The sequence below is a fragment of the Chelon labrosus genome (genome assembly GCF_963514085.1).
Source record: "Chelon labrosus genome assembly, chromosome: 13".
Lineage (NCBI taxonomy): Eukaryota > Metazoa > Chordata > Actinopteri > Mugiliformes > Mugilidae > Chelon > Chelon labrosus.
Window position 1 is genome coordinate 14,166,252 of NC_140346.1, and position 11,988 is coordinate 14,178,239.

Sequence of the window (11,988 nt, forward strand, 5' to 3'; positions counted from 1 at the left end):
GTGATTTTATATCTACTGCACAAAGCTCTGTATGCGCTGATAACGCAGCATTTCTTACCTGTGGATTTGTCCTCCTAGTAAAAGGAGCGTTTTGCAGACATGTGCTCTACAATTGATAAGAACTACACATATGTATCTGCCTTATCAACATGACCTCACAGCTTGCTCGACCATTAGTCTGAAAATTAAATATTAATTAAGATGTTTAACCCTTCACTCAATATTTAAAAATAGATTTTCAGCAACCGTTGACTGTGTGTTCCTCCCCACCGCAGGCTCCGCTCAGACCACGAACAAGGAGAGCATCCAGAAGACGATAGGCCGTTTGGACGAGGATCTCAGCACCCTGGGACAGATCAGCAAACTGTCTGAGACCCTCAGCTTCCCACACCAGGTACCGCTGACCAGCATGTAGTTACAAGTCCACTTTCACTGTCGCCCTTTTGTCTTCTCTCTTTACCGACCTCCCTGTCTTGTGCAAAAGAAGAAATAAGTTAGTTAATTTTGATCTGTCTTTGCTGTCTCCTTCATCAAGTGGTAACTTGTATAGTCTTCTTTACGAAGTCAGAGCCTTCAGAAAACTGTCTACACCATTTCCCATCTCTCTTTCCTTTCTTTGTGGCTTTGCAATTTTTAAACAAAAGTATCTAAAGACACTATTTGTAAGAATATTTTTCTTTTTCCCTCAGTCCCTGGACGAGGTAATAAAGGATCTGATGGCGTCGGTGCACAGGGAGCTGTCTGACAAACAATCTTTGGCCTTCAGTATGACCTTCCTGCCAACAAAGCTGGAGTTCACCACGGCCTCCGCTGAGAGCAGCTTCATCTTCGAGTTCTCTTCTCCCGACGCTCGCTCCAGCTTCGAACAGGCCTTCGAGGACGCCAAGAAGAAGTTAGGTCAGTGGAGAAGCTTCGTAATGAGACAGAGTATTATTTCTTGTCAGCACGATTTGAAGGATAGGGATGATATTTAATGTATTTTAACATGTGTAATCATTTGTGTTTAGCTATGAATAAGGACCAGTGGGACCCAGAGTTCCTAAAGGCTATTCCTATTATGAAGACACGTAGTGGAATGCAGGTGAGAGCAACAACAAATATCTACATAATATGTCCTCATGAATGTGTGAACCCTCTTTTAGCCACACGTCCAGACCACTGCTACATCTTCACTCAGGCATTGTTTTTTGTCTCTAGTTTTCGTGTGCCTCTCCCAGCCACAGCTGTCCCGACAGCGGCTGTGAAGTGTGGGTGTGTAACAGTGACGGATACGTCGGACAGGTGAGATAATACTGATTTTTTTTTCATGTTCTCTGCGGCATGAAATGATTAAGAGTTGCAGACAGTGTGACTTACGAGATGCTGATGTTTCCTCTCCAGGTTTGCCTGCTGAACATCAAGGATGAGCCCACAGTGGAGGCCTGCATCGCCGTCTGTTCAGCCAGGATCATATGTATCGCTGCTGTACCAGGACTCAAGGGAAGGTCAGTGTTTATAAGCTCATCAGGTCGTATTACATGCATATTAGACTGGAAACAGGATCTGATTGTTTCAGAGGACTGTTTCTTAGCAGTGAGCTTCATCTGATGAAAAAAAATCATCCAAGTCAATTCATAAAAAGTAGAGCAGACTCTTAAATTATTTGTAAGAAGAAAAAATATCCTTTATGCTGGTAAACCATGCTAATGACCAACTGCTTACAATTCTGGGACCTTGAAATTGGCTCAGCAAGATGGAGTGCAATCATTTTAAAGTACACCTTAGCTTTTTCTATATAAAATAAATAAAAAATAGATAAATAGAAAGAATGGCAATAATAGAGAGGGGGTCCATTTAAAATTTTAAAAATGAAGCAGTTGAGAACTAATAACTTTTTTAAATGTCATACATTTTACAAATTAATTCATGCTTACAGTTACATTTAATATTAGTTTTGGCTTATCTTATTTCTCTTGTTTTTTATTATGGCTATCCTCCATTTATCTCCCAATGCTAAAACCGAGGTCTGTCACAAAAAGTGTGAAAAGTTGCCAGCGTCCTTCATCTCTTATTCTTAATTAAATTAAACCTTCCTACAAGGTGCACAAGGATATGCACGAATAGTTTGTCAGATACAAGTTGACACTGTCTGAATCACAGCGATTCCAACATTTGGAGCTCAAATATCATTTGCTATAAACATACATACATCTGACGCCTGTGTTCTGTTCCATTAACCAATCACTGCTGACCTCTCAGGGAGCGTGGATCAGAGCCGGCCCTCGCCATCACCTCCGGAGCACCGGGTCACGGTCAGCAGCAGCTCCACATATCTATCTCTCAAACAACTCTAGAGTTGACGGAGCAACCTACAGGTCAGTTGACGTTATAAGACCAACTTGTGTTTTACTTGTACGTGGTCTAATTTTCAGTCGCACGTATGTCGGCTAACCAGTTGAGTTTCTGCTTCCAGGACCAGGGGCGGAGCTTGTCCCATTTGACAGCGACGACACAGATGACGAAGATTCACCCAGTCCCTCTTCCACTCTGCAGAGTCAGGCCAGTCACTCCACCATATCATCCAGCTATGGCAGTGAGTAAAACAATCTGTCACACACACTTTTACACTGTCTTTAGTAGTCCCTCACACTCTCTTTCACCTTCCCCCTAAAGATGACGAGGGTCCAGGCTCCAAGGACATGGCTACAGAGACCACCAGCAGCGAGGAAGAGCAGGAGTTCCCCGTGGCGAGCTCCTACGGAGCTCAAGGGATGTTAGGGGTTGGTGGAGGAAGCCGTGCCAATGCAGAGAGCCCCATGGATGGGCGCGCCATGCGTCGATCCTCTCGGGGATCTTTCACCAGGGCGAGTCTGGAGGATCTGCTCAGTATCGACCCGGAGGCCTATCAGAGCTCCGTGTGGCTGGGCACGGAGGATGGATGGTGTGTGATGTTGCAACAGAAAACTACACTTGTCTTTGTTTCTCTGCTTATGGTTTAACTTTAAACTTACAATAATGCCTCTGTTTTTGTTAGCATCCATGTGTACCAATCCTCAGACAATATTCGCAACCGCAAGAACAGCATGAAGATGCAACACTCGGCTTCCATCCTCTGTATACTGTGAGTATCCAGACTCTCGTGTCTTTAAAACCACAAGTTACACATTTCATTATTAATGTTATACAGTTTAAAAATAAAGACATGATGACGGGGAATTATGGTCGACAAAAAAATCAAGAGATAATTGATGCAGCCCTTTTTTTTTTTTGCCTTCTTTAGGTATTTTGACAACAAAGTGTTTGTGTCCTTAGCAAATGGAGAGGTGATTGTCTATCAGAGAGAAGCAGGTAAGCTGAACTGCGCACATGCACTTTAAACTTTAATATTGCAATTGAGTTTGTTTCACAAAAGTTCTTTCAGTAGCAAAGTTATTTTGTTTTGTCCACTTTTTTTCTGTTTCTTGATGTCTGATTGATATCTGTCTCAATCTGCAGGTAGTTTCTGGGACCCTCAGTCTTCTCAGACGTTAGTTCTGGGTACACCCAGTAGTCCTGTCACCAAAATGGTTCCAGTAGGAGGGAAGCTCTGGTGCGGATCACAGAACAGAGTCCTAATCATCAACACGACTACTCTGGCGCAAGAGGTAAGTGGTGTGCATCACACGGCTGCAGCGGATTAATAGACGGACCCAAGCAGGGGCGCTGATGCTCTCTCCCGTCCCTCCAGCATTGGTTCCAGGTGGGCACGGACAACAGTCGGTGTGTGACGTGCATGGTGGCGTACGGTCAGGGTGTGTGGCTGGCGTTGCAGGGGAGTGCGCAGGTCAAGCTGTACCACGCTCAGACCTGGGAGAGCCTGACGGAGGTGGACGTGGCTCCTGCTGTGCACAAGATGCTTGCAGGTAAGCACACATGGGGGAATATGAAAGCACATTACACAGGTTTATAGGCACACAATAAATATGCAGACACACTCATTATACTGTACATGTACGCTTGTAAAGCTGAGAACTAATTTAAAACATATTCCTGGATGAAGCAACTACGCAGTCTGCATTATTTTAGTTCCAGATGTCAGCCGCAGCTTATGTGCTTATTTTCCTTTCGACATTTCTTTGTTTAACTTGATTTATTTGTTCATTTCCGTCAAGTTTAAACTTCTCCCTTTTCTATTCAGGTGCAGATGCGATCATCAGACAGCACAAGGCTGCCTGTCTGAGAATCACAGCCCTGCTGGCCTGTAAGGATCTGCTGTGGATCGGCACCAGTGCAGGTACGAACACGAACAAATCTAAAGAAAATGTGCCCGATCATTCAACTGAATTGCTATTTTGTTTCCATTAATCATTGAATTAATGTAAATATGCTAAAACGTACCTCAAAAGAGATCTTATTGTGAGCTAATTGTTATGCAGGAGTCGTCCTGACGCTGGCGATCCCAGCAGTGAGCTCAGGAACTGGGGCCGGGACACTGAAATCCCCCCTGCTGCCAATGGGCTCAGCTCACGGACACACGGGCCACGTTCGGTTCCTGACATCGATCGAACTACCAGAAGGTTTCGACATGAACTTCCCTCCCACAGCAACAGACTCCACAGGTTTGATTTCACGCTTACCGACATACTCAGGGTCTAAAATTGTATGAATGTGTGCTCTTTTCTGTGTTTATGTTATTTATTTGTGCTTCCAGTTTGACCTCTGACCTCTCTTTTCTATTTTCCAGCCAATCAGTCCCAGAGCAGCAGCAGCACAGTTGAAGGGAGCCTCCAAAGGCGTGACTCGGCGCGCCGCAGAGCTTCCGCCCACATCCCTCCAAAAACCAACCATCTCGTCATTTCCGGCGGCGATGGATACGAGGACTTCAGACTCACCAATAGCAGTGAGACAGTCGGACGGGACGACAGCACCAACCACCTTTTGCTTTGGAGGGTCTGAGACAACCCAAACCCAACCTCCCTCCACCTGAGGTCGGCGCATAAGATCCCCTAACCCCGCCGGACTCCTCACTTTTCGGTGTCGTCGTTTCGGTTTTCTGCTCGGTCCACCAGTCTCTATGTGCATAAAGTGGCTGTCGGCTCCCTCCTGGACCTACTGATGAATACGACCCCCCGTTCCAACCCAGTTTTCTTGTGTCAGCGTTTCTGATGGCGTGTTTTGTCTGTGGGTGTGTTTTTCATTTACTGTCATCTGCGGGTTAAAAAAAAAAGTCTTTAAACGCAAGTCTTGACTGAAAAGAGAAGACAGCGAAGGGGAAAATTAAACTTTAAGACGTATCTTCAGACTGAGAACGAGGAAAAGAAGACGCAGAAGTGGAAGTGGACTTTTCTGCAAGAGTGTCATTGCACAGGAAAATGGAAGAGGACATTTAAAGTGAACCATAGCATGTACTCTTTGAAAGTTGTTTGGACACTTTACTCCGTCATCGCTTCATCTTCAGAATAAAAAAAAAAAAAAAAAGGCCTCCCGATGATCGGAGGCACATATCATGACAAAACATATGAATATGTATGAACGGCAACTATGAGAAACCTACCAACACAGATTGTAGTTTGATGTGTTTTGTGAATGACGAATTTACGTGGATGTTTTTCAGCCAGAGTTCACGGTTGTTGGAGAAATTTAGCGCAGCAAGTAAGTGTTGTATTCCGCCTTAAACCAGATCAGACCTTTCTGGCTCCAGTAGGGATGAAATCATATCAATCCCACAATCACTGATCATAGATGTGAGACCGCTGACGTCATCTTTCATCCTACTGCTGAGGCATCATGTAAGTGCAATATGTGGCAAGGGTATCCAACAAGACAGTAAATATAATCCCGTACATAAATGCACGGCCGTCACTCGCTCAGTTAGGAGACATTTTTTGGAAAACGTGAAGTGGCGTCACCCACTACTGGTAGATAAAGAAAAAAAAGTGCATTAGAGACATTCCTCCTCAACGCAACTATGCCAAAGCCTTGTGTGTGTTCAAGTTTTGACATTTCTTTTGCCATGAATCTTTTTTTTTTTTTTTTTTTTTTTTTTTTGCTAAACGTTTCGTCACGAGGGACAGGGACACTCTTTAAAGATGACGCTAGGCTGTGGTAGCAGATAAAGATAGTAATGTACAGTATTTATGGTTTTGATTTTAGCGCCTCCTTTTACAGCACTTAATTTATAGAAGATGTAGCTTTCACTTATTTTTTTTTTCGAATTGAAGAACGAGGAATCGAGTAGATGATGAACGGGCGTAGCTTGGCTCGGGCAGACGGACACTAGGGGTGGGTGTAAGGACACGGTTCACTCGTGGTTCGGTACGATGCACAATACAGCCGGATGACTCTTTGATGTAGAGAGGCGAGGTCAGAGAGGAAATAGAGGAAGTCGCTGCACGATGTCCCAGACTGCAAACAGATCCAGATGTCTCTCTCGCTCTGCTGCCTGTTTGGGTGCCAAATGCTACGATCTGATAGTATTTGATGCTTTTTTTCAGCTCCACTGTGTGCATTTTGGCATTTCTTTTTTATTTTTTTTTTGTTAGAGGAAATATAGCACTGTGATGTATCATTGCATCCCCCAACTGCACAAACATATTTCAGTAGCTGTTGGAGGACAGGGTTCATGTCGTTTGTGTGAGACAAGAGAGTGCACGAGATGTATGTCAAAAGGACAAATGCTGAGCAACTGCACGTGCCTTCAGAAGGCTGAACGTTAAGCCATTTTACACACAAAGTCAGCTCTCCCTGGCACCTACAGCAGATGTCTGTGGAAGTGAAGGATGACTCTGACTTGTCCTTGCACACACATACACACACACACACACGAGTTAGCCTCAGGCTTTGGGGTTAAGCGGCGATTGTCTCTGATCCCTCCGAGCCTAGAAAACCTCATTGCACCTTAGCAGCCATCTGGGCACTTCACTTCAGCTTTCCCCACTTCCAAATGCTATCCGCATCTCCCAGAGTGAGAGGGGCTGACCGTTAAGAGGATTAGCCAGCCGCCTTGATAGCCGCTAACTAGCGAGTGAGCATCTGTAAGTGGAAAAGTGGAAAAGGCCTGAGTGTGTGCACCTTCATTAAGTGCTCTGGTATATATAGATATATAAGTTGCTTCGTTGTAGTTTTCAGAGCATGGGAACGATTCCTATAGTGTCCTGTAACATTAAGGTAGCAGTGTGTCCTTTTCATGTTCTGCATGATTCACAACAGCTGCCATAAAACAATGCTGTATGTTTATGCTGGCTGTAGAGGAACAGATGCAGAATTAGTGTGTTAGCGCACTTCGGACGGCGTCTCTAAATCTGGCAGCCCTCGATGGTGAGCCCTCTGTTCAGTGAACCAAGAGTGTTTTTTCATACACAATTGCTCGGCGTCCTTTGCTAAAAACAGTTCAGCGGTTTAGTTCGAGGATACAAGTGTAGTTGGAGTGGGTTGCTTTAAATTCAACTCGTTCAGAATGTTAGATTTTCTTTTGCCTTAATGTTTTTTTTTTGTTTTTTTTTTACATGTCCTCACTAGTCGTGCAGGTATTTGAAGAAACACATTTTTTTCAGCAGGTGCAGTTTAAGTTGAACCCAATGAAACTGAACTTTTACATTTAAATATGGCGTGAAAGTAATCTAAAACTCCAGGAATAAAAGACTGAAACATGCTGTAATCATTCATTCATTCAGACTCATCCCTTCATCACTGTAACTCCCAGCAACCCGTACGTAACCTCCTCATGCCCTTATGTGTCCTAGGTCTTTATTGTTGTATATATTGGTACATATTGCCTTCTTGTCTGTAAATAGTGCACCCACGGTCCTCAATTGTTGATATGAATCTAATGGCATATTTTTATATATTTGTGTAAGGTTTGTTCGTATTACCCCTCCCCCTTCCCTGGCATGCGCTGTCGGTCAAATTTAAATTATAACCGTCGTAGAAGGCCTCCGTTCTTACCTGTGCGACCGACGGGAGTTATCTGTGGTGGCCGTGTTAGCTGCAGGACGTGCTTGATGTTTGCCTTGTTTACGGACGTCCACAGGAAGGAAGAAGAAAAAAAAAACAACAACAAAAAAAAAACATGGCGATTTTTGCGTTAAGGCTTCGTCATAACTCTGTTTTTATCTCTGACTCTGGTTAGCATCTTGCAGTTGTCATGGTTACAGTCTATGAGAGTTACTTCATGTATGTAGCTGTTCTTGTTTTGTCACTGTGGGTTCCTCTTTGTAATTAAAACAGTTCACTGGTGCCAGTTTGTGCTTGTTCTCTCAAAACTGTTTCTTTGCAGGAGTCAGACACCAGTAACGGAAAATAAGTGCTCACTTAAGTTGCCTCTGCAGTTCTTGTGGAAGGCTACGCGTACTTTACTTGAGTATTCCTATTTTATGTTACTTTTACTTCCACCCTGCTGCATTTATTTGCATTTATAGCTTTAAGATGAAGACAATGTAAAAAGCTTTTGAGATACAACAACCAGGAGATCCCAGCGCTTCTGACTGATCTTATAAACAACTGTCTGAAGACACATTTTCATTCATTCATGAATGTTCGAATGATAAAATTTTAGAGAAAGATTAGAGAAAAGGCTGATTATTGTTTCTACTTTTCTCTTAAAGGGAAACTACTGTTTTTTACAACCTGGACCTTATTTCTGGCATAAAATACGATCGTTTACTCACCCATATAACTTTTGTGTCATTTGTAGTCAATCGGGAGATAATTAGATCAGAGTATATCCGTATAGTGGGAGTGAATGGGGCACCGAATTATCTGCAGCGAAACTCGTTCATTTCACCAATATTTTGTTATGATACGCTAGCGCTATTCCCCATTGAGTCTGGAGTTACCTGTAATCTACAGACCCAGACAGATGATGTCTTCTGACCTGGATGATGTCATCTCCTAGCGCCGAGCGCACCCGCGATGGTCGGCTTGTTTACCTGTAATTTGGTGAAAAGAACGAGTTTGGCGACAGATTATGTGTTTAGAGGCTGCGTTTCGGTGCCACAGTCACTCCCACTATATGGATATACGCAGATCTAAATATCTCCCAATTGACTACTAATGACACAAAAGTTATATGGGTGAGTAAATAATCGTATTTTATGCCAGAAATAAGGTCCAGCTTGTAAAAAAAAACAATAGTTCCCCTTTAATGACCTTAGGGCCCCTCACATTTATCTGAAGTCCTCGAATAAAAACTGTTCATGAAATAGCCCAAAGCAGCTTCACCTTCTGCAGCTACATCAGTAATAGAAGTAAGTTAGGATTTTTGCTTGACCTCTTATTTTGAATACTTCTTTCATCTGATGCTGATAGTTACAGTGGTATCATCAGTTAGTGGAATGAATAAATATATAAGCTTTGGATAACTAGGTGGTTCACTGTACAGTTAATTATATACAGTGCTTGATTAATCTGAGTCTCAAATAACTTCCATATTTCCATCTTAAATGTACTTGTTGCTTCAGAAAGCTAATGCTAAGCTAGACCCCTGGCTACCGTTGTCACACCAGCCCCAGGTTACAGTTTTTGTGATCTTTAGGGAACCTTCCCCAAAGGTTTCTTAAAGGCTCTATATTTTATTTTCCCCAAAAGTAAAGCTAAAACCCCCGAAAGCACATTTATGACATTTAGAAGTCCTTTAGAGAACATCTCCAGAACATTTCCTCAATTTCTATTAAGGTTTCACAAAAATATTAACACAAAACTCAGGAAACACTAAGGCAACAATGACAAAGAAGAAAAAAAAACATCTGTTATGGGATTTTATGTGATAGCATCACATAAAATCTTTACCAAATATTCCTGCACCCTTCAGTGAAAGGTACTTCTTTTGCAGAATCCGTTTTACATGTGACACTGTAGCACAAATTTGTTGATAATGTTCACAGACTTTTATATGAATAAGTTTTTGAATGCAGAACTTGCAATGGAGTATTTTCTCAATGGGCTATTTCTACATTTAGTGGTTTAATGAAAACCACTAAACCCAAACAATGCCTCCCTGGCCTCCAGTAGGTACTTTCCCAGAACACAAAGTGACCTCTGTGTCTTTTACCATCTTGCCTCTACGTGACCCTACTATCCATTTTCCTTTAACCCACTGACCTACAATGAAGCGTATTGTGATATGATGGTGTATAGTGTGTATAGAGAATAACTGAATGCAAGCCATTCAAGGGAAACACAAATGTCACCCGTGAATACACGCAAAAGTTGCGGCACACATCCACCCACAGTATTCAAATGCACTGAACAGTGAAGATCTGTGTGTTGACTGAAAGAGGCAGCAAAGACAGCAGCACAGAGAATCATCTGTGTCTCACCAGAATGACTGAATGATATAGTGACTCATTGACTGACTGGTTGGTTCAGCTCAGCGGAAGAAAATGGAAATCTCCATTCTCTGATTCAGATTTTATGATACTTAACTGTATGTCTACATCTGGGAAAAGGCAGATCTTTTTTTTTTTCCTTTTAAAGCTGTCAAACACAATATGTATTACTCAGCCAGTTGTTTATTTCTGAAAGCCTTCTTTGAAGGTCTGTGATCATAAAAATGTCCCGGTTCATATACAGTGAACGTTGAATTAATGTCACCAGAGTTAAAGTTGCTGCTGTTTCAACCTCTCCAGACTCTTGTAACAGACTGGAAGACTCACTCTGAACCTCTTTAATCCAACTTTTAATTAAACTTCTTATTTTATTTAGGGGTCATCAGGTGGACAACCAATTATAAATCAGATAATATGACCATGATAAGATACAGCATTTCCCTCATATTGTCCAAAAACATGGTCGTGGCTCAGTGGATAATCTAAGATTTAAGCACATTAGCCCAGATAATCTATCATGGTAACATATTATAGTTTAAAGTCATTAAATAAATTATATAAATATAAACAGCTTCACTGATATAAAAATGCCAATCAGTGAAAGAGCCACAACATTATGACCACTGATAGGAGAAGTGAATAACATTGACCATCTTGTGACAATACAATGTTCTGTTGGGAAATTTTTTGACCTGGCATTCATGTAGATGTTACTTAGACATGTACCACCCACCCCATAGTAATGACACTCCTTGATGGCAGCAGATTCACTAGATCCCAAACTGATCAAGTATCTGTAGGATACACTGGAACAAGCCTGATCCACAGAGACCTCTCCCCTCAACCCATAGGACCCAAAGGCCCCCACTAACAACAATCGTTTCTCCTGCTGTTCTCTTCTCTCTCTTTTCTGTCTTTACTCGGCTGGCCTTAGGCAGATGGGTCTTTCCATATGAGCTGGGTTCTGCTCAAGGTTTCTTCCTGTTAAAAGGGAGTTTTTCCTTGCCACCGTCACCTTCAGGCTTGCTCTGGGGGTTTCAGGCCGGGTTTTGCAAAGCGTCTTGAGATGATTTGTATTGTTATTGACGCTTTATAAATAAAATTGAATTGAATTCTGTTGCCAGACACCACAGGACACCCTCAGAAGGACCATGTCCATTCTCTGATGAGTCACAACTGTTTTGGAGGCACAAGGGAGACCTACACAGTATTAGGAAGGTGGTCATAATGTTGCCTGATCAGTATTTTAGATGTATTAAATATTTTGTTCATGTTTATTCAAATAAATTTCACATCTCTTATGCTTACTAATCTGTTTTTAGGTTATATATTTTATTTCAATCATGTTAGATTTCCATATGAGAAGATCTAGGGCATTAGTAGCTTCAGCCGCCAGGTTGTGAGAAGCACCAGCAGAAGCCACCTGCTAGGGAAAGACCAACAGAGGGGGTTTACGCAAACACACGCACACACACACACTCATGCACAGTGACAGAGGTTTCAGTTTGCAGCGGTGACGCACTCTGAGCTCACTGAGCCAGCTCACTGTTTATGTCCTGTTTCACAGAGAGAGAGAGAGAGAAGAGCCAGAGAGAGGGAACCACGTTTACCGGTTCTGTGGTTTTCATCAATTCGCTTTCGTTTTAATTACACCTGCTAACTCAGCCCTTTGTATCAGATGATGCTCGTCTATGAACACTGATTT

At 42.5% G+C, this 11,988-nt stretch overlaps 1 protein-coding gene across 1 annotated transcript in view; it reads left to right on the forward strand.

The window, feature by feature from the left end:
• arhgef17 (Rho guanine nucleotide exchange factor (GEF) 17) overlaps positions 1-8,200 on the forward strand; it is a gene marked incomplete at its 5' end in the record, with an annotated part of 69,189 nt that extends 60,989 nt beyond the window's left edge. The window contains 15 exons of the mRNA XM_084558967.1: positions 276-394; positions 690-897; positions 1,008-1,081; positions 1,198-1,281; positions 1,381-1,484; positions 2,239-2,354; positions 2,453-2,572; positions 2,653-2,920; positions 3,014-3,100; positions 3,260-3,327; positions 3,475-3,623; positions 3,707-3,881; positions 4,157-4,252; positions 4,395-4,577; positions 4,703-8,200. Coding sequence (XP_084415093.1) covers positions 276-394; positions 690-897; positions 1,008-1,081; positions 1,198-1,281; positions 1,381-1,484; positions 2,239-2,354; positions 2,453-2,572; positions 2,653-2,920; positions 3,014-3,100; positions 3,260-3,327; positions 3,475-3,623; positions 3,707-3,881; positions 4,157-4,252; positions 4,395-4,577; positions 4,703-4,914 — 2,063 coding nt within the window. The 3' untranslated portion in view covers positions 4,915-8,200. The remainder of the gene's footprint in view (positions 1-275; positions 395-689; positions 898-1,007; positions 1,082-1,197; positions 1,282-1,380; positions 1,485-2,238; positions 2,355-2,452; positions 2,573-2,652; positions 2,921-3,013; positions 3,101-3,259; positions 3,328-3,474; positions 3,624-3,706; positions 3,882-4,156; positions 4,253-4,394; positions 4,578-4,702) is intronic.
• Between the last annotated feature and the right edge of the window lie 3,788 nt (positions 8,201-11,988).